Source organism: Nerophis lumbriciformis, linkage group LG36 (genome assembly GCF_033978685.3).
Source record: "Nerophis lumbriciformis linkage group LG36, RoL_Nlum_v2.1, whole genome shotgun sequence".
Lineage (NCBI taxonomy): Eukaryota > Metazoa > Chordata > Actinopteri > Syngnathiformes > Syngnathidae > Nerophis > Nerophis lumbriciformis.
The window spans coordinates 1,666,291-1,689,890 of NC_084583.2; the positions used below are offsets into that span (position 1 = coordinate 1,666,291).

Here is a 23,600-nt window from a genome sequence, read left to right on the forward strand (position 1 = left end):
TCAACCAGGGTGAGCCCCACCCCTTTCATGAGCGCACTACGCGCGGAGTGACCCCTGTTACGCGCCCCCGGCAACAGGGGTGGCAAGCAGGTAAGCTGCGCGGGCGGAGCGCGCGGAGTGACCCATGTTACGAGCCCCCGGCCACGGGGGTGGCGGGCAGGTAAGCTGCTTACCTGCTGCGCGTGACGCCGGCCGCGGCGAAAGCGGACGAGGCGGGGTGTCGGTGCGGTGGGCGCGGTAGTGACCCTGGACGTGCGTCGGGCCCTTCTCGCGGATCGCCTCAGCTACGGCTCCCGGTGGGGCCCTCTCGGGGGAAGGGGCCTCGGTCCCGGACCCCGGCGAGGCGTCCCTTCTCCGCTCCGTAAAAGTGTCCATCTCTTCTTTTTTTTTCTTCTGTTGTGGCATATGCAGCAGGTGCCTGCTCGTTTTTCGTATGTGGGTAACAACATTTAACTATGTATATATATTTCCGAATTGGTTTAACTGCCACCCGCAAAAAAAAAAAAAAAAAAAAAAAAATTGATCCGCCCGACCTGACCCGCGAGCGGATAAAATCTTAGTTTTTTTAATTTCATCCGCCCGATCCGCGGATAATCCGCGGACTCCGCGGTTGTGTCCGCAAACCGCGCATCTCTAGTGTACAGGGTTACAGAACAGGAACGCTGATGGGTCGCCAAAGGCGCCCCGTAAAAGATGAGAAAAAGGTAAAACGCTGGGGAAGAAGATGATTAAAAAATCACAATCCAGACTGGGCTCCTAAGGGGGCCTAGTCTGGAGTGGGGAAAAAAACCACACATAAACATGTTACATATAATCACGACAACTCGCAACAGAGGGGTGGGGAGTTGGGGCCCTGGAGGTCGACTGCTGCTATGAAGCGCTGCCAGCCGTCCATCACCCCGAGGGGAATCAAGCGGTGGTGTGTATATGCCTATTGTCTTGGGTGTGTTGATGTAGTGTTCATAGGCCTGGGGACGTTCTGCATGCAAGCAAAAGTTTGACTCCAGGTGTCGTTGAGGAGGGAGGGAGGTCAAAAGCGTCCATCATTGAGGTGTCCTCAGAGGTGTTTTCAGAACAGCCTGTTCCTGTTGTTTACAACGTCAAGGCCATTCGAGGGAATCAAATCGTAGATTAGGATGTTTGTTTGCCGCGAGCAGACATTGCAATGGCTTTTGGCAATGTAAGTGTCTAAAATAGTGTTTTTCAACAACTAGTGTGGCGTGAGATACAGTCTGGTGTGCCGTGGGAGATTATCTAATTTTATCTATTTGGGTTAAAAATATTTTTTGCAAATCAGTAATTATAGTCTGCAAATGATGTGTTGTTGTTGAGTGTCGGTGCTGTCTAGAGCTCGGCAGAGTAACCGTGTAATACTCTTCCATATCAGTAGGTGGTAGCTAATTGCTTTGTAGATGTCGGAAACAGCGGGAGGCAGCGTGCAGGTAAAAAGGTGTCTAATGCTTAAACCAAAAATAAACAAAAGGTGAGTGCCCCTAAGAAAAGGCATTGAAGCTTAGGGAAGGCTATGCAGAACGAAACTAAAACTGAACTGGCTACAAAATAAATAAAAACAGAATGCTGGACGACAGCAAAGACTTACTGTGGAGCAAAAACGGCGTCCACAATGTACATCCGAACATGACATGACAATCGACAATGTCCCCACAAAGAAGGATAAAAATAACTGAAATATTCTTGATTGCTAAAACAAAGTAGATGGGGGAAATATCGCTCAAAGGGAGACATGAAACTGCTACAGGAAAATACCAAAAAAAGAGAAAAAGCCACCAAAATAGGAGCGCAAGACAAGAATTAAAACACTACACACAGGAAAACAGCAAAAAACTCCAAATAAGTCACGCCGTGATGTGACAGTACACCTACTTTGAGACAAGAGCTATAGTGATGCATGCTTGGTTATGCTTTAAAGTCACATCCAACAATTGAGAGAGCGACTTTTTACTGTCAACTGAGTTTCGTTTTTTAATGATTTCTGCTGGCGGTGTGCCTCCGGATTTTTTCAACGCAAAAAAAGTGCCTTTGCTCCAAAAAGGTTGAAAAACACTGGTCTAAAAGACAGTCAAAAGAGGTTGGTAGGTGAGAATAAATCTAAATGTGTCATAACGGGGGGGGGGGTCGCAGCTTGTTCTTATACCTTCTTCTCCCGGGATGCAAACTGACTTTTCTGGACAAGGCGTGAAGGTAGGAACATGATTTAATCTTGACTCTCAAATAGGTACAAACAAAAAGGCGCACAAGGTGAAGGCACAACTTAGCGCAGGAAACAAAAGCTAACACTTAGCATAAACTATGGACAGGGAAAAAACTTGCTAACTGTGGCATGAACAAACAAAACTTACTTGGCAAGGCATGAAGAAAATAAATCGCATGACACAGGCAAAGACAGGCTTAAATACTGGTCTCTTGATTAGAGACAGGTGTGTCCCGAACGCAAGAGGCAGGTGAAAATCATCAGTCGTCATGGAAACTAAAACAAACAAGGGTGCACAAAAACAGGAACTCCATCCATCCATCCATTTTCTACCGCTTATTCCCTTTGGGGTGGCGGGGGGCGCTGAAGCCTATCTCAGCCTCAATCGGGCGGAAGGCGCGGTACACCCTGGACAAGTCGCCACCTCATCGCAGGGCCAAAACAGGAACGCAGAAAATAATAAAAACATGATCCAGACCACAGATCATGACAAAATGTAAAATATAGCATACAAATGCACCCAATTGCAGGAAATGTATCTTGATTTTTCAAAATGTTGTTCATGGCAGCACTTTGTTCTGGTAGAAAATGTCTTCCCTTTTTTTTTTTCACGTCCCTAAAGGTTGCAAACAGTCTCTTAATAACATGCTAATTATTGCGGTTGTGCCATTATTATTGTTGGTATTTTGCCCCTTTTCATGACCATCAGGGGTGTCCAAAGTGTGGCTCCAGGGCCATTTGCAGCCACGACTTGTGGTGCATTGCAGAAATAGAGTTGGACAAGAAAACAGCGGCAAGAATAATACTAATAATGACGTCACATCCATCACCTATAACAGGATCCTACCTAATATTGTGACCAGTGCTTTTCTTCCTAACACACCCCTCTCATGTAAACTTGTATTCACTCATTTTCTCTCCTAAATGCGCTTCAGCACTTTAACACGTTTTCCTCTCTCTGTTTCACTCTCTCTGCTTTCGCTTCCTCTCTGGACCCCCGCCTCTCTAAAAGATGAAGCGCCGCCTTCCTTCCTCGGGGACCTCCACCATCTTCATGTTGTCGCAGACCGCTAGCACTCACCGCTTCTCCTGGAGTGACTGAGGTCTCTCTAATCTCCCTTCCTTCCCTCTGGTTTTTTTACAGTCTCTCCACTCTTTCTGTCCTGCACTTCTCGCACCGTCCCCACTGGACTCTCTGCCTTTCTCACACTCCCCTGTCATTGTGTGAGCACTAGTCGTGAGGCGCAGTGTGCAGGAGGACTTAGTATGCAAGCTGCCTGCTGCCTGCGCATGTGCAGTCAGGTCAAATCAGCACATCCAAGTTCTGCATGAGGCTCAAGTTGACCACCTCATGCTGGACACTGCATTTTGTTCTTGTCTGTGTGTCTGAGTGTGTGTGTGTGTGTGTGTGCCTCGTTGGAATAATGTTCTAGTAAGGGACAGGAGCTAAATATGTGGAGTAGGGCTGCACGATTAATCGACATCCAGGCTTTGATTAGTGCGATGAGAGGCTGAGGTTTTTTTCCGTTCTCTGAGTGACAGCAATTAGGTTTGTTGAGCCTCGCATCCTTTGTGTCAAAAGTAACGGTGGGAATCTTTGGCCACGTCATGATTCGATTACAAATTGATTACTGACTTTCTTTATGACAAAAAAAAACATAATGACCCCCCGTCCCCCCGTCCCTACCCCTCCCCGGTCCGTGGGACAAATTTTCAAGCGTTGACCGGTCCGCAGCTACAAAAAGGTTGGGGACCACTGATGTACAGTACAGGCTAAAACTTTGGACACACCGTCTCATTCAATGCGTTTTCTTTATTTTCATGACTACCGTATTTTTCGCTCCAGAGTAGGGATGTCCCGATCCAGGTTTTTGCACTTCCGATCCGATACCGATATTGTTTTTGCACTTCCGATCCGATACCGATACTGACCGATACCGACCGATAATGGCCTATCCGAGCATGTATTAAAGTTTAAAGTTATTTAGCCTACTTAGTTGTCAGAATCATGTTGAAAAGGGTTTTAGTACTCTTGATAACAACTAGCCAGCTGAATTAGGTGAGTTTGAATAATACACAATGGTTGGTAACAAGAAACTGACCTGTTTATTCAAGGATAAACACAAAATAGACAAAATTATACATGACAAACAGAAATGGCATCATTGAAACTAGGGCTGGGCGATATGGCCTTTTTTTAATATTGCGATATTTTAAGGCCATATTGCGATACACGATATATATCTCGATATTTTGCCTTAGCCTTGAATGAACACTTGATGCATATAATCACAGCAGTATGATGATTCTATGTGTTTTGATTGATTGATTGAGACTTTTATTAGTAGGTTGCACAGTGAAGTACATATTCCGTACAATTGACCACTAAATGGTAACACCCGAATAAGTTTTTCAACTTGTTTAAGTAGGGGTCCACTTAAATTGATTCATGATACAGATATATACTATCAGATATATACTATCATCATAATACAGTCATCACACAAGATAATCACATTGAATTATTTACATTATTTATAATCCAGGGTGTGGAGGGGGGCGCCGGATGTAAGTGTCAAAAAGACAGCCAAAAGAGTTTGATATGAGAATACATCTAAAGTTAAAATATAGGGTAGAAATGCATCCATTTGCAGGAAATGTAGTCTTGATTTTCAACATTTTCTTTCAAGGCTTGCATGTCTACATTAAAACATTCTTCTTCATACTGCATTAATATATGCCACTTTTAAAATTTCATGCAGAGAAGGAAATCACAACTAAAAAAATCACTAATTTTTTCATACGGTGTTGATCTGGAAATTTTTGCCTCAGCATTTTGATGGTGTGGACATGTGGCACCGAACGGAGATAAGCGTCTCGATAGACGTTATAATATTTGAACAATGATGACGAAAACTGTTTTCTCTGTCGTGTCTGTGTGTCGAAAATTGTTATGCGCTTATTTTTTTATTTGATTTTGTGTGTGGCATATAATTGCTATGTGCAGAGGACGCTTAAACAGTGCGCAATTGCACAAGCGCGCACCTTAGAGAGAACGTTGGTCACACGGCTGCGCTAGCATCACAGCTAACGTTAGCCATGCTGCTACCTCTCTGCTCGGGGAGGACGTATACGTATGTGACGTATGACGTGACAGTATGTGACGTGTGTAAGAAAGTGCGCTTGCTGTCTGTGAGAGGGAGACACAGGAAAGAGTGAGAGGAGCCTGTCGTGTAATGCCAGCAGCTAAAAGCAAAAGTGTGAGAATCCACAGACCTGTGGATGTGTTGAAGGTGTGCTGGAAAATGCGGAACGGAAATTAGGGAGCAGCAGAAAAGTGGAATGTATTATTTAAATCGGTGCATTGGAAAACACGGAGCGGAGTTTTTTTTTAACTGGATCTGGATCGGCATTTTCCCATGCCTTGCCGATACGCATTTTTTTGCAAATATCGGCGGCAGATCCGATCCAAATATCGGATCGGGACATCCCTACTCCAGAGTCAGTCGCACCGGCTGAAAATGCATAATATAGAAGGGAAAAAACATATATAAGTTGCACGAGAGTATAAGTCGCATTTTTTGGGGAAACTTATTTGATAAAATCCAATTATAAGTCACATTTTTGGGGGAAATTTAATTGATAAACCAAGAATAGACATTTGAAAGGCAATTTAAAATAAATAAAGAATAGTGAACAACAGGCTGAATAAGTGTACGTTATATGAGGCATAAATAAGCAACTGGTATGTTAACGTAACATATTATGGTAAGAGTCATTCAAATAACTATAACATATAGAACATGCTATACGTTTACCAAACAATATGTCACTCCTAATCACTAAATCCCATGAAATCTTCTCCCTCGGTGTCGCTTCTAAACAACTCTGCCAACTCCAAAGGTAGACAAAGCGCCTCTTCCTCTTCTATCGGTACGTCTAGTCTCTTACGTGAATGAGATAAATAATATGATTTGATATTTTACGGTAATGTGTTAATAATTTCACACGTAAGTCGCTCCTGAGTATAAATCACACCCCCGGCCAAACTATGAAAAAACCTGCGATTTATAATCCGAAAAATACGGTATTTACATTGTAGATTATCACATCAAAACTACGAATGAACACATGTGGAGTTATGTACTTAGCACAAAAATGTGAAGTAACTGAAAACATGTTTTATATTCTAGTTTCTTCAAAATAGCCACCCTTTGATTACTGCTTTGCACACTCTTGGCATTCTCTCCATGAGCTTCAAGCACATCTGTGAAGTGAAAACCATTTCAGGTGACTACCTCTTGGAGCTCATCAAGAGAATGCCAAGAGTGTGCAAAGCAGTAATCAGAGCAAAGGGTGGCTATTTTGAAGAAACTAGAATATATAACATGTTTTCAGTTATTTCACCTTTTTTTGTTAAGTACATAACTCCACATGTGTTCATTCATAGTTTTGATGTGACAATCTACAATGTAAATAGTCATGAAAATAAAGAAAACACATTGAATGAGAAGAAAGTGTGTCCAAACTTTTGGCCTGTACTGTATATTTTACATTTGTTTTCGCTTCACTAAATAAGCACTTATCACTTGCAACTTAAAAAAACAAACTATTCATTTGGAATAAGAAACAGTTGAATTAATTCCCACATTTATTAAATTAATGAAAATGTGTGCAAAACCGGACCATAAGTGCCTTATAATACGGAGCTGGTTGGATCACTCAATGAGGTGGTTCTCTGCAGTCAGACACATTTTAGGAATTTACAGTAAATAAATTGTTTGGTCCATTGACGTTTACTAACCATCCATGCCCGAATTGCGATGCATCTATAAAGGGATTATTTCCCTCACCTCTAGTCAAAAGTGTTTTAGCAGGTTTGTGTACGCTGCAGTGGACGCAGCCGCTAATAACAAACACTTGGAAAAAAGTTTAATTGCCGATTTTCAATCATCCATCCATCCATTTTCTACCGCTTATTCCCCAATCAATTCAGCAAAAAATGAAGTGGAAATACATTCATAAACTGCTTTGTCCGTGTGTGTGTTTTCTAAGCCTCCTGCTTCAAAACAGGGAGAAAGAGGTCTCACTCTCTGCATCGCCCTCAGCACCTGAGCACATTCAACAGAGTGAGCCCTCTTTTCACTCATTCACAATCTTTGTCTTGGTGGGCGGGGAGCACACAGCCTCGCGACTCACTAGTGAGTAATTCCGCAAAGTAACAAAACTGAAGAGGGAAAAAATGATTACGAAGCCAAATGTTCGTTGTGGGAATAATTCAGCTTCAACCCATGTGGGCAATATAAGCCCATCAACACGGGCGAACGAGCGGGAATGCCGTGATGGCAACAGAAAAAAAACAACCCAACGTAGTGTTAGTTCTATATTTATTTAATTTACATTTTTGATAACAGAGATTAGAGTCCATTTAATTTTTTGTTTTTTTTGACAATAACGAAAAGTTATATATGGCAAATAGTAATGATAAATAATATGTAATATTATTTTATTATTATTATATATCATGATTGCATTACATTATAAACAATGTATAGTTTTTATTGGTTATTTCTATGTAGACTAAAACTCTGAGTCCATCCCCATAAAGCCAAATACAGACCATTTCCAAAAAATGTGAATATCATGGAAAAATGTTCAATAATACAATTCAAAATGTTAAAATTCATAAGGTTATAGATTCAGGACCCACAACTTAAACAATTTCAAGTATTTTACTTGTTTATTTGTACATAATTTGGGCTTCAAGCTAATAAAACCCACGAAAACAGGATTTCAAAAAATGTGAATACTGTGAAAAAAATCACTTCTCAGTTTTTGCAGAAAATAAAGAAATGAGGATCACATCAAATCCATGAAAATATGGTCTGAATGTGGTGGTTTTTGAAGCTGTGACTCTTGCCTCATTCCACTCTGGATCTCTGGCAGATTGATGAATCTTCTCTGTTTGATAATCGACATAAGCCCACGGTGAGCTCTTCTGCTGGTGCATCTTCTCCTGCCAGGTTTTGCCCTTCTACTAGACCAGGGGTCGGCAACCCAAAATGTTGAAGGAGCCATATTGGACCAAAAATACAAAAACAAATCTGTCTGGAGCCGCAAAAAATTAAAAGCCATATTACATACAGATAGTGTGTCATGAGATATAAATTGAATTAAGAGGACTTAAAGGAAACTAAATGACCTCAAATATAGCTACAAATGAGGCATAATGATGCAATATGTATAGAGATGTCCGATAATATCGGCCGATAAATGCTTTAAAATGTAATATCGGAAATGATCGGTATCGTTTTTTTATTATCGGTATCGGGTTTTTTTAATTAAATCAACATAAAAAACACAAGATACACTTACAATTAGTGCACCAAACCAAAAAAACCTCCCTCCCCCATTTACACTCATTCACACAAAAGGGTTGTTTCTTTCTGTTATTAATATTGTGGTTCCTACATTATATATCAATATATATCAATACAGTCTGCAAGGGATACAGTCCGTAAGCACACATAATAGTGCGTGCTGCTGGTCCACTAATAGTACTAACCTTTAACAGTTAATTTTACTAATTTTCATTAATTACTAGTTTCTATGTAACTGTTTTTATATTGTTTTACTTTCTTTTTTATTCAAGAAAATGTTTTTAATTTATTTATCTTATTTTTTTTTTTTTTTAAAGGACTTTATCTTCACCATACCTGGTTGTCCAAATTAGGCATAATAATGTGTTAATTCCACGACTGTATATATCGGTATCGGTTGATATCGGTATCGGTAATTAAAGAGTTGGACAATATCGGAATATCGGATACCGGCAAAAAGCCAATATCGACATACTTGCCAACCTTGAGACCTCCGATTTCGGGAGGTGGGGGGTAAGGGGTGGGGGCGTGGTTAAGAGGGGAGGAGTATATTGACAACTAGAATTCACCAAGTCAAGTATTTCATATATATATATATATATATATATATATATATATATATATATATATATATATATATATATACAGGTAAAAGCCAGTAAATTAGAATATTTTGAAAAACTTGATTTATTTCAGTAATTGCATTCAAAAGGTGTAACTTGTACATTATATTTATTCATTGCACACAGACTGATGCATTCAAATGTTTATTTCATTTAATTTTGATGATTTGAAGTGGCAACAAATGAAAATCCAAAATTCCGTGTGTCACAAAATTAGAATATTACTTAAGGCTAATACAAAAAAGGGATTTTTAGAAATGTTGGCCAACTGAAAAGTATGAAAATGAAAAATATGAGCATGTGCAATACTCAATACTTGGTTGGAGCTCCTTTTGCCTCAATTACTGCGTTAATGCGGCGTGGCATGGAGTCGATGAGTTTCTGGCACTGCTCAGGTGTTATGAGAGCCCAGGTTGCTCTGATAGTGGCCTTCAACTCTTCTGCATTTTTGGGTCTGGCATTCTGCATCTTCCTTTTCACAATACCCCACAGATTTTCTATGGGGCTAAGGTCAGGGGAGTTGGCGGGCCAATTTAGAACAGAAATACCATGTTCCGTAAACCAGGCACGGGTAGATTTTGCGCTGTGTGCAGGCGCCAAGTCCTGTTGGAACTTGAAATCTCCATCTCCATAGAGCAGGTCAGCAGCAGGAAGCATGAAGTGCTCTAAAACTTGCTGGTAGACGGCTGCGTTGACCCTGGATCTCAGGAAACAGAGTGGACCGACACCAGCAGATGACATGGCACCCCAAACCATCACTGATGGTGGAAACTTTACACTAGACTTCAGGCAACGTGGATCCTGTGCCTCTCCTGTCTTCCTCCAGACTCTGGGACCTCGATTTCCAAAGGAAATGCAAAATTTGCATGGTTGGGTGATGGTTTGGGGTGCCAGGGTCAACGCAGCCGTCTACCAGCAAGTTTTAGAGCACTTCATGCTTCCTGCTGCTGACCTGCTCTATGGAGATGGAGATTTCAAGTTCCAACAGGACTTGGCGCCTGCACACAGCGCAAAATCTACCCGTGCCTGGTTTACGGACCATGGTATTTCTGTTCTAAATTGGCCCGCCAACTCCCCTGACCTTAGCCCCATAGAAAATCTGTGGGGTATTGTGAAAAGGAAGATGCAGAATGCCAGACCCAAAAACGCAGAAGAGTTGAAGGCCACTATCAGAGCAACCTGGGCTCTCATAACACCTGAGCAGTGCCAGAAACTCATCGACTCCATGCCACGCCGCATTAATGCAGTAATTGAGGCAAAAGGAGCTCCAACCAAGTATTGAGTATTGTACATGCTCATATTTTTCATTTTCATACTTTTCAGTTGGCCAACATTTCTAAAAATCCCTTTTTTGTATTAGCCTTAAGTAATATTCTAATTTTGTGACACACGGAATTTTGGATTTTCATTTGTTGCCACTTCAAATCATCAAAATTAAATGAAATAAACATTTGAATGCATCAGTCTGTGTGCAATGAATAAATATAATGTACAAGTTACACCTTTTGAATGCAATTACTGAAATAAATCAAGTTTTTCAAAATATTCTAATTTACTGGCTTTTACCTGTATGTATGTATATATATATATATATATATATATATATATATATATATATATATATATATATATATATATATATATATATATATATATATATATACATATATATATATATATATATATATATATATATATATATATATATATATATATATATATATATATATATACATACTGAAAATATGCAAACAAAACTGTGTTTAGATAATTGATACTTCAAACTTGCATAAATAAATATTAAGGAATATAACATAACTTGACTTCTGAGAGCTTCAAAATGTAATGAATAAAATGCTAAAGTTGTTGATAAAAAAGCAATTATTTTAATAATTAAATATGGTCATTTTAAATGAATTATTATGATAATTTAAAATAAATTATTTCAAATATGTTTATTGTAATGTATAATTCTATGGCTGGATGTAATAAGGAGTCAGAAAAAATACAAATAAAAATACAATTAATTTTGATGTTTTTAGCAAAATATAGTAGACATTTATTTAGTTGTTTTTTTTAATTTATTAATAAATATATTTATTTGTAGGTAAAATAAACATAATAATACAATTTATCTCTAGTCTGGATGATTTAGTTCTTGTCACCCTGTTGTCCTCCCGTCATGAAAAAAGGCTGTCCTCACTCAGGTCCGCATGGAGCTGGAGGGCGTGTGGCCTCCAGCTCCGGCTGAAAATCGGGAGATTTTCGGGAGAATGTTTGTCCCGGGAGGTTTTCGGGAGAGGCGCTGAATTTCGGGAGTCTCCCGGAAAATTCGGGAGGGTTGGCAAGTATGATTATCGGACATCCCTAAATATGTACATATAGCTAACCTAAATAGCATGCTAGCATCGATTAGCTTGCAGTCATGCAGTGACCAAATATGTCTGATTAGCACTCCACACAAGTCAATAACATCAACAAAACTCACCTTTCATGCACCACCTTAAAAGTTTGGTGGACAAAATGAGACAGAAGAAGAAGTGGCATAAAACACGTCCTAGAAAGTCGGAGAAAGTTATACATGTAAACTACGGTGAGTTCAAGGACCGCCAAAATTAGTAGGACAAAACGGCGCCCGCCAAATACTCGAATCAGTGAAGCATGTTTAATATAAACAGTGTGCTTTATAACAATTAGGGAGGTTTGTGTCATGTTTGTGCTCCTACAGAAACCATATTAAAACCAAAAATATATTTTTCCCCCTCATCTTTTTCCATTTTTCATACATTTTTGAAAAAGCTCCAGAGCCACTAAAAGAGCCGCGGGTTGCCGACCCCTGTACTAGACGTTCCATCGATATGCTTGGACACAGCACTCTTGTCAACCTCCTTAGCTATGATCTTTTGTGGCTTGCATCCTATTGAGGGTCTCAATGATGGTCTTCTGGCCAGTTGTCAAGTCTTCCCCATATTCATCCTAACTGAGACACTTGAACCAAAGTCATGCGATTGAATGACAACCTTTTCAGGTGCTTTAAGTTTAGTAGATGAGTATAGCGTGACACTCACTTTAAAACATTCATGCCCTGCCAAATTTGGCCTGATTTCTTCACAGTATTCTCATTTTTTTAAATCCTGTTTTCGTGGGTTTTATAAGCTGGAGGCCCACATTATGTACAAATAAACAAGTAAATACTTGAAGTCGTTTAAGTTGCGGGCCCTGAATCTATAATCTACGGAAGTTTAACGTTTTGAATGGAATTATGGAAATGAATACACTTTTCCGTGATTTTCAAATTTTTTGGAAAGGTCTGTATTTTTTCAAGTCAATGATAGCACATTGTTGTAATGTGTGGCACCTTGGGAGAAGAATACGTTGATTGACATTCTAAAAGGTCCTTGTATCTTCCGTTCATTCCATTTCAAATTCTTAAATGCAAATCAAAAAAACAATTTCGGACCATTTTTTCTATTTTCATTTCTGAAACAAAAGTTGGACAACTATTTAATGACACTTTTTTAAAACATCAATAGGACTCCTGCTAAACAAAGATGTTAGCGTGATGCTAAAAAAAATTAACTGATTAACGTGGACCCCGACTTAAACAAGTTGAAAAACTTATTCGGGTGTTACCATTTAGTGGTCAATTGTACGGAATATGTACTGTACTGTGCAATCTACTAATACAAGTCTCAATCAATCAATCAATAAATGATAAATGATAAATGGGTTGTACTTGTATAGCGCTTTTCTACCTTCAAGGTACTCAAAGCGCTTTGACACTACTTCCACATTTACCCATTCACACACACATTCACACACTGATGGAGGGAGCTCAATCAAATGTTAAACGCAAAGAAAAAGCTAAAATACTGCTTCCGGTACAATTTATCATCACACAGATAAACACGCATTTTTGCATTTTGGATGACATTTTTTTTTCGATTTTTGTGTTTATCTGGAGGAATTTAATCCATAAAAGGGAAACCACACAAAATCCAATTTTATGGCCATATTTTCATGAAAATCCACCCTGTTTTGTTTCTTTTAAAATCTGCCTTATATAATGAAAATAGAAAAACGGCCCTAATTTTATGTTTTGATTTGCGTTTCAGAATTGGAAATAGAATGAACGGAAGGTACACGGACCCTAAAAGTAACATGTCCCTAACTCGTTATTTTCGCAGTTTTATGCATTTGTAATTTTTATGGATTTTATGTAATTTTTTAATTACATTTATAATTTTATGCATTTATTTATATGCATGTATAAAATGTAAACATCGCAAATCGAATCGCAATTTTGGAGAGAAAAATCGCAATTAGGTTTTTCTCAAACTCGTGCAGCCCTAATAGAGTCAGGTACCCTATTTCCTCAGATTGTGGCCAATTGAACTCTCAGTGCATTGTCCACTCAAATTAAAAAATGCCACATTCAGTATCAGGGGGGTGCTACCACATGTTTTTAAGCTGACCCCCCCAGAGGAATATACCCTCATGCAATATAGCGTAAAATACTCTATACTCAATTTAGTATGATACATATTTTCATACATACATATTGTTTATACATCTTTTCTAACTAAACACCTATAATGTAAAGCACAATTTAAAAAAATTGCCTTCAATTTAGTAAACAAATGGCTGTAATGACATGTTACTACTACTTACTTTCATATCTAACACTTTTTCTAAAAATCTATTTATTTTCCCTTTGGTACAGATGAAATTCGAGTACCAGGTTTAAAAAATATATATATTTCTCAGGCTACTGCACCTTTTCTGTGGTCCTTTTTTTAACCATTGATTACATGTGAGGGAATATTGCAATAATGATAAAAAAAATGTGCAAGTATAGGTATGGAGGTTAATTTGTGTCTTAATTATTAAAGTTTTTGGGACACTGAGTTTTTTGTGATTGAATTTTGCCTACTTTTTAAAATCAAATTACATTTTTAAATCAAATTAAACCATTAATTAAAGTTAGTTTTTTTTCAAATTAGGCTGACAATTTCATTAAATAAAAAATGATGGGCAAAATGTGTGTGTTTAGAAATAAAGTTTGTTAAAATACAGTGTTTTAAAAGTCAGAGTTTAAAAATTTGGCGTAAAAAAAATTATTTATATATATATATATTTATATAAAATAATTTAGTGCAGACTTGATCAAACTTGACATCTCATTGGCTGCTTCTGAGACATGATCGATTGCTTCAGTCTTAATTGGGTCTTGACTTTTCAAGCAACAATTTAAAATTTTTTATTTTTTTTTTTTACACACTGAATTTTAAAATACTGTATGATGACAATTTAATTTTTCAAACACAAATTTGGCTCACAGATGTTTTACTAAATTACATTTTTTTTTTTTTAAGTGAAAAATTCAGTTATTAATACATAATATATATATATATAATTCAGTGTCCACACTGCAAAAAGTCAGTGTTCAAAAACAAGAAAAAAAATAGAAAAATTAGGGGTATTTTATTTGAACTAAGCAAAATTATCTGCCAATAGAACAAGAAAAGGCTTGTCGAGACTTTCCAAAACAAGTAAAATGAGCTAACCTCAATGACCCCAAAAATACCTTAAAATAAGTATATTCTCACTAATAACAAGTGCACTCTTCTTGGTTGAAAAAAAAATAGACCTTTTTGCTCAATATGTTGAAACATAATCTTAAATTAAGTAAATAGCATTATCTTGACATAATGATATGTGCTCGGCATCAGGATTTTTTCATGCTTGAAGTAAGAAATGATTACTTTTAAAAAGTAGTTTTATATTTGTGAGTGTTAATGACACAGCTTTGCAACAGTTGATATTCTAGTTTCAAGCATGTTTTACTCAATATAGGTCACATACTTGCCAACCCTCCCGGATTTTCCGGGAGACTCCCGGAATTCAGCGCTTCTCCCGAAAACCTCCCGGGACAAATTTTCTCCCGAAAATCTCCCGAAATTCAGGCGGACCTGAGTGACGTGTCGACAGCCTATTTTCACGTCCGCTTTCCCACAATATAAACAGCGCGCCTGCCCAATGACGTTATAACTGTAGAATGATCGAGGGCGAGTTCTTGGTTTCTTATGTGGGTTTATTGTTAGGCAGTTTCATTAACGTCCTCCCAGCGCGGCAACAACACACAACAACAGTCACGTTTTCGTCTACCGTAAAGCAGTTCGTCCTCCGTAAACAGCAATGTTGTGACACTCTTAAACAGGGCAATACTGCCATCTACTGTACATGCATATGTGACAATAACATCTAGGGCTTTTAGAGAGTGCAGTGCACAACTGCACACACAACAAGGAGATGAAGCAGAATGCATAATCAGAGAGGGTGTTCAGCATGGTTAGAAAAATAGTGACAAAGAATAGAACAAGGATGGACAATTCAACCCTTAACTCAACAATGAGTAGATGAGTGTTATGTGTGTGTATATGTGTAAATAAATGAACACTAAAATTCAAGTAGTTCTCTTATTTATTTATATATATATATATATATATATATATATATATATATATATATATATATATATATATATAGCTAGAATTCACTGAAAGTCAAGTATTTCTTATATATATATGTATATATATATATATATATATATATATATATATATATATATATATATATGAAATACTTGACTTAGTGAATTCTAGCTGTAAATATACTCCTCCCCTCTTAACCACGTCCCCCCTCCCCCACCTCCCGAAATCGGAGGGCTAAAGGTTGTATGATAGGTCATCAAATCTCAGCAACAAGCTGTAATATCTTACTGATATAATTTAGGACCAAACCCCTTAAAACAAGTAAAAGACTAACATAAAATCTGCTTAGTGAGAAGAATTATCTTATCAGACCGAAAATAAGCAAATATCACCCTTATTTGAGATATTTAATCTTACTTAGATTTCAGTTTTTGCAGTGTAGTAAAATGTTTTTGTCATAAAGAAACAAATGAACCTCCATAACAGGCCTCTCTTTAATAAAACCTTTCCCCTTAGAGATGCCTGGTACTCTCTGCATGTGAGTAAACAAATGCTCTAGGCCACTTTGTGAGGAAATGCAGTGTTTTTTACACATTGAAAAACTGATGTTTCCCCATGTCGAGTCTTCTTTCTTGTCAATGCTTCTTTGTTTCCCGCTGCTAGGACACAGTACGGCAACGTGTGTGTGTGTGTGTGTGTGTGTGTGTGAGTGTGTGTCAGCTTAGTTACGTCTATGGTTCTCCTCTTGCCTCGCCCCTTCCAGAAGAAGCCGGTTCAGTCGAACGCGGGGGGCCCCCCCTCTCCCCGGTCGTCAGCCAGGCCCCTGCTCATGAGAACCTTTTCAGACGAGTCCAATACTGTCATTTAAACAAGGTACCCGGTCACCTTCTGACCATTTTTAAGCCAAACCTAGAGCTTGGCGAGCCCACGTCGACCCAACAGTGCTGGGGTCCTAAATCCCTAGATTTACCTGTAGAAGGCAGCCGTGTCAAATCCACCACACCACCGTGTTGCGCAGGCTGATATCGGTCGGCTGAAGAGATGCACTTTCCCCATTGACGAATTTGTCTTCACTTTTCACCAAAATGTGTTCAAATTGTGCATTTCTACGACCAAATGCTCCTTTCAGCCTCCCTTTAGATGCCTGCAGCTGCCCTAACCCTCAGCATGTTTCTTTTGAGTGTGTTCCAGTGGATGTGGAATGTTGTACTTTTCTGCTTGTTGTGTTGTGACGTGGTCATGTGTGCATGTTGACCTTTAACCTCAGGCTGTCATACATTGAGTATTGGGGGAATGAAACATCTCTTTGCGACAGTACTCTTCCTGTTTCTTTTACCAAGACCTATTTAGTATAGAATAGAAAATACTTTATTGATCACTGAGGGAAATTCAGCACCACAGTTCGCTCACAACAGACAATAAACACTTAGGTATTTTTTACATGTGAATAATATAAATACAGTCTATTATACAGCATTATTCACATGTGAATAATATAAATACAGTCTATTATACAGCATTATTCACATGTGAATAACATAAATACAGTCTATCATACAGCATTATTCACATGTGAATAATATAAATACAGTCTATTATACAGCATTATTCACATGTGAATAACATAAATACAGTCTATTATACAGCATTATTCACATGTGAATAATATAAATACAGTATTATACAGCATTATTCACATGTGAATAATATAAATACAGTCTATTATACAGCATTATTCACATGTGAATAATATAAATACAGTCTATTATACAGCATTATTCACATGTGATTAATATAAATACAGTCTATTATACAGCATTATTCACATGTGAAGAATATAAATAGTCTATTATACAGCATTATTCACATGTGAAGAATATAAATAGTCTATTATACAGCATTATTCATATGTGAACAATATAAATACAGTCTATTATACAGCATTATTCACATGTGAAGAATATAAATACAGTCTATTATACAGCATTATTCACATGTGAATAATATAAATACAGTCTATTATACAACATTATTCACATGTGAATAATATGATTACAGTCTATTATACAACATTATTCACATGTAAATAACATAAATACAGTCTATTATACAGCATTATTCACATGTGAATAAATGTATTATACATCATTATTCACATGTGAATAACATAAATACAGTCATATAATACAGTCACATTAATACAGTCTATTATACAACATTATACACATGTGAATAATATAAATACAGTCTAATATACAGCATTAGTCCCATGTGAATAATAGAAATACAGTCTATTATACAGCATTATTCACATGTGAATAATATAAATACAGTCTATCATACAGCATTATTCACATGTGAATAATATAAATACAGTCTATTATACAGCATTATTCACATGTGAATAACATAAATACAGTCTATTATACAGCATTATTCACATGTGAATAATATAAATACAGTATTATACAGCATTATTCACATGTGAATAATATAAATACAGTCTATTATACAGCATTATTCACATGTGATTAATATAAATACAGTCTATTATACAGCATTATTCACATGTGAAGAATATAAATAGTCTATTATACAGCATTATTCATATGTGATTAATATAAATACAGTCTATTATACAGCATTATTCACATGTGAAGAATATAAATAGTCTATTATACAGCATTATTCACATGTGAATAATATAACTACAGTCTATTATACAGCATTATTCACATGTGAATAACATAAATACAGTCTATTATACAACATTATTCACATGTGAATAATATGATTACAGTCTATTATACAACATTATTCACATGTAAATAACATAAATACAGTCTATTATACAGCATTATTCACATGTGAATAAATGTATTATACATCATTATTCACATGTGAATAGCATAAATACAGTCACATTAATACAGTCTATTATACAACATTATACACATGTGAATAATATAAATACAGTCTAATATACAGCATTAGTCCCATGTGAATAATAGAAATACAGTCTATTATACAGCATTATTCACATGTGAATAATAGAAATACGTTATACTTTTACAGTACATGTACAGTCAAAAGGAACATATGCATTATGTTGCTGTTATCGTTTAAGCCGCAACCATGATTCAAAGTAACATTTGCATATTCTATATATTTTTTTCAATGAAAGTTTGACATTTTATTTCCTGGGAACAGAAACAGGAGGACTCGTGTCTATGGTTGATATGGAACATGGGCCGGTACTAAGGTTTAGTGGTGTAACGGTACCACCATCACGGTTTGGTACGAAGTTCGGTTTTAAAAGTCACTCTTTTTGTTTTTTAAATACAAAACTGCTGAGCTTTTGTGTAAACTGTTTTGAAATTGAACAAATAACTAGCAAACCAATAATAGGCGATTCCCTAATAAAATACAGTAAAAAAAAAAATACCGTATTTTCCGGACTGTAGAGCGCACCGGTATATAAGCCGCACCCACTACATTTTAGAAAAGAAAACGTGTTTCTATATATTACGGACTATAAACCACAGGTATATACATTTTGAAATGACTTATTTACACAAAGATTCTGTAAATGTTTATTTACATACCTTAATTGTTTCCCGACGATGTCTGTAACACGGCAGTAAAACGGCTGATCAAACAAAACAGAAGTCATCATCATGGATCCACTAGATGCGCAAGCTAGCTCTCCAATCAGCTAAACAGACTCAATACCTCATTAACTCACATTTTGGGGAATTTACTGAGGAATTTGTGAAATTGAAACAATACAAAAAGAATGCCATTGTAAGTTAATAATACTAACACACACAACTCGTAAACGTGTTAGCATGTTAGCTAATGCTTACAACTCTAGCTTCGTTACATTGCGAAAGAACGTACATGAAAAGACTCCTACAGACGTCACACATGGGACGGTTTAGTAAGTGTAAACAGTTTTAGTTATATTGTAAAATTTACCAACGTTGCTTGGAGTGACGAATGAAGAATCCATACGAGTAGAAATGCTATGGACGGCTAGAAGACTGAACATCGCTCTACTTCCGGTTGAAAGCACTAAATGGAACGACACTGCAGGCCATACAGTGAACAAACTCGTCCGAAAGATGGCACCGTAGCACAAACAATAAAACACCCCAGTGTATTTGCTTGTTTTTATTTATTTATTTTCAACCTATTTTTATGATGGCCATCAGCAAAGACAAATCCATAAATTAGCAAAGCTGCAGATATATACGCTTTGAAATGACTTATTTACACAGAAATATTCTGTACCTTAATTGTTTCCAAACGATGCCTGTAACACAGCAGTAAAACGGCTGATCAAACAAAACAGAAGTCATCGTCATGGACCCTCTAGCTGCGGGAATTAGCTCTCCAATCAGCTAAACAGACTCAATAACTCCATGGTGACGTTTTTGTGAATTTACTGAGGAATTTGTGAAATTGAAACAACACAAAAAGAATGCCATTGTAAGTTAATAATACTAACACACACAACTCGTAAACGTGTTAGCATATTAGCTAATGCTTACGGCACTAGCTTCATTACATTGCGTCACACATGGGACGGTTTAGTAAGTGTAAACAGTTTTAGTTTTATTGTAAAACTTACAAACGTTACTTGGAGTGACAAAGGAAGAATCCGTACGAGTAGAAACGCTATGGACGGCTAGAAGACTGAACATCGCTCTACTTCGAACAACACTGCAGCCCCTGCAGTGAGCAAACTCGTCCAAAAGATGGCGCCGTAGCACAAACAATAAAACACCCCAGTGTATTTTTTTTCAACCTATTTTTATGATGGCCATCAGGGAAGAAAATTCAAAAATTGGCCGCACGGTCTTATAAGCCGCGGGTTTCAAAGTGTAGGAAAAAAAGTAGCGCCTTATAGTCTGGAATTTACGGTATTTAATAGTTTTATTTCTTTTTAGTAACAGTAACAGTTTGAAAACTCTGGTTTATTTTTAGGAAATAAATACTCTTACATAATCAGTACCGGAAGCCAAGATTGGTCCACGCATGTGCAAAGACTACGCCACTTCCTGTCAATTTATGGTCGTACAGCAGGGAAGGGATTCATATGGCCCCCATGCCTGGGTGGATTTTCTGTATGAGGAAGAGGGGGTGGGGTAAATCATTTTGCAATGCAGTCTGCTGGAAATGATGGAAAGCGCCATTCCACATAGCAGCGGTGGAATTTGCCACAAAACACATTTTAAGATATTCAACACTCTGCATAGTCATCATTTTCTTTTTAACTAATTTCTAAGCAATTGTTTTTATGCAAAACATTCGAAGATTATAGCATCGCATAAGCCCTGTCGGGAATATTGCGAGGAAGGACGTGACGTGACGCAAAACGAGACTTTAACGACAGGGGAGGGTTTTCAAACTCTGGCTTCTCCTTGGAACGCACCGTACGTGTTTATGGAGTAGACTTCCTGTCTCTCGCTCTGTATCGTACAGAATGTTCTGCACCGAGCAATCCGGTTAGGGAAGTGCGTACCGTGACACTCCTAACACGTGACATGTGATTTACTAAATGTCTGAAGTCACAACATCATTGTATCTGGCTCGCAAACACCTGGAAATGATATGTGTCAATAATATTTTCTCACTAAATGTAATAGATTTTTTTCATTTTGACAGAAAAAAATATATGTATTGCTTGAAATTGCATACCTTTAATAGTATCCATTATTGCAACAAATATTACAGTATTTTATCATATTTTCCAAACATGTTTTTGTCTAAATAAAAATAAATATAAATACTTAACTTTACAGCAAACTACCCATCAAATTAATACAAAATGACATGACAATACATTTTACATTGTTTTTACAGCATATTATTGTAAATGAAAAAAAAACGCCTGTTTTTTACGTTAAAAGTCTGTTGACTGAACTGCCAGATTTTGACTGTAAAATCTACGGTTGTTGTTTTTAACTAGAGATGTCCGATAATATCGGACTGCTGATATTATCGGCCAATAAATGCTTTAAAATGTAATATCAATCACATAATATCTACGGCTTTTCACACACACATAAGTGAATGCAAAGCATACTTGGTCAACAGCCATACAGGTCACACTGAGAGTGGCCGTATAAACAACTTTAACACTGTTACAAATATGCGCCACACTGTGAACCCACACCACACAAGAATGACAAACACATTTCGGGAGAACATCCGCACCGTAACACAACATAAACACAACAGAACAAATACCCAGAACCCCTTGCAGCACTAACTCTTCCGGGATGCTACAATATACACCCCCCGAGAGCATGTCCCAAATTCCAAACTGCTGTTTTGAAGCATGTTAAAAAAAAATAATGCACTTTGTGACTTCAATAATAAATATGGCAGTGCCATGTTGGCATTTTTTTTCCATAACTTGAGTTGATTTATTTTGGAAAACCTTGTTACATTGTTTAATGCATCCAGCGGGGCATCACAACAAAATTAGGCATAACAATGTGTTAATTCTGCGACTGTATATATCGGTATCGGTTGATATCGGAATCGGTAATTAAGAGTTGGACAATATCGGATATCGGCAAAAAAGCCATTATCGGACATCTCTATTTTTAACGGTGTATTACTGTAAATGGAAAGACGGTACGTTTGTTTTTACGGTAGAAAAACTGGCAGCTAAGTTGCCGTAATAAAAAAGGAACTTGTACTGTTTTTCCACGAACAATATCATGTTGTAAAAAAACAATGTCGATTTAACACAAAAATTCTCGTAACTAAGCTGCCAGCTTCTTGCGTAAAAAAACAAAAAACAAAACAGTGGTACTGTTTTTATATTTACCGTAAAATGTAATTTTACAGTAACATTTTGTAAATGTAAAGTTTTTACTGTAAAATAAACAATCTATTTAAAACAATTTATATAATTAATAATCGAATCCAGAGGCAAACTCATACATTATTTGCTGTTACAAGCGGGCCGATGTGGCTCTCTATGAAAACGAGTTTGACACCCCCGTGAAATAGTATCTTTGTACAGTGGGGAAAGGATTTATACAGGGGCGAATCATTTTGCAATGCAGTCTGCTGAAAATGATGGAATGCGCCACTCTGCATAGCATCTGATGCCGTGGTCGAAGTTGGAATTGCCACAAAAGTCATTCTAAGACATTCTACTCTGCTGCTGTCTGGTGGCTAAAGTGGATAGTGCACCCCCACCCAATGTGTCATGTGTAGGGGAAACCGTGACCAAAGGGGCCATATCAATCCCCTTCCCGTTGTACGTATTTCATGGAAGAATGAAGAACATGCATCTTTTCTGTTCCTCCAAATCCACATACGACCACTGAGTCGAGAGTTTGGGATGTTTCATGTCCGCCTCATTTCGGTGTGAGCCTGCCGTGTTTTTTTTTCCTTAGTTTGTGCACCCGATGCTTAAACCTTCATTTGTGTGCTCCTACTAGCCGCCAGAGGATGACCTCCAGTGAGCAGCCAGGTAAAGCAAAAGGACAAACACCGAAGGCCTGATTTACTCAAGGTTTGCGTGTACTAAAAGCACGTGCAAACCCAATAGCACATGCTAAGCTGAGCTACTAAACGTGTGCAAAGTGGGCTGGGTCTGTTAAGTGAGCAGAATAAGGTGTGCAATCCATTTTGCGCCTCTGTCTTCATTGATATGCAAAATATGTGCAGATCATGAAAACGGCCACATTTCTGTCATAGAAATAAAATGGTAATATAATTATTTAGCACACACATTGTGATTTATCAACTCTCATCACTGTTTTGCCAGCACTATTTAGCGTTTCATTTAGCACATGTTAGGCCAGGGGTGTCAAACTGGTTTTCATTGAGGGCCACATCGCGGTTATGGTTGCCCTCAGAGGAC

General features: G+C 37.5%; 1 protein-coding gene across 10 annotated transcripts in view; it reads left to right on the forward strand.

Annotated features, from left to right (window-relative positions):
• atp11c (ATPase phospholipid transporting 11C) overlaps nucleotides 1–23,600 on the forward strand; it is a 233,045-nt gene that overhangs the window by 204,735 nt on the left and 4,710 nt on the right. For 3 of the 10 annotated variants that reach the window (XM_061930436.2, XM_061930438.2, XM_061930442.1), the window contains exons 29-30: nucleotides 16,473–16,582; nucleotides 23,176–23,207. The exons of 1 other annotated variant lie outside the window; for it this stretch is intronic. In XM_061930436.2, the coding sequence (XP_061786420.1) occupies nucleotides 16,473–16,577 (105 nt within the window). In that variant the 3' untranslated portion in view covers nucleotides 16,578–16,582; nucleotides 23,176–23,207. Of the gene's footprint in view, nucleotides 1–3,224; nucleotides 3,316–16,472; nucleotides 16,583–23,175; nucleotides 23,208–23,600 lie in introns of those variants that run through there. 6 more of the 10 variants (XM_061930439.2, XM_072912382.1, XR_009811687.2 and 3 more) reach the window with 5 other exon arrangements.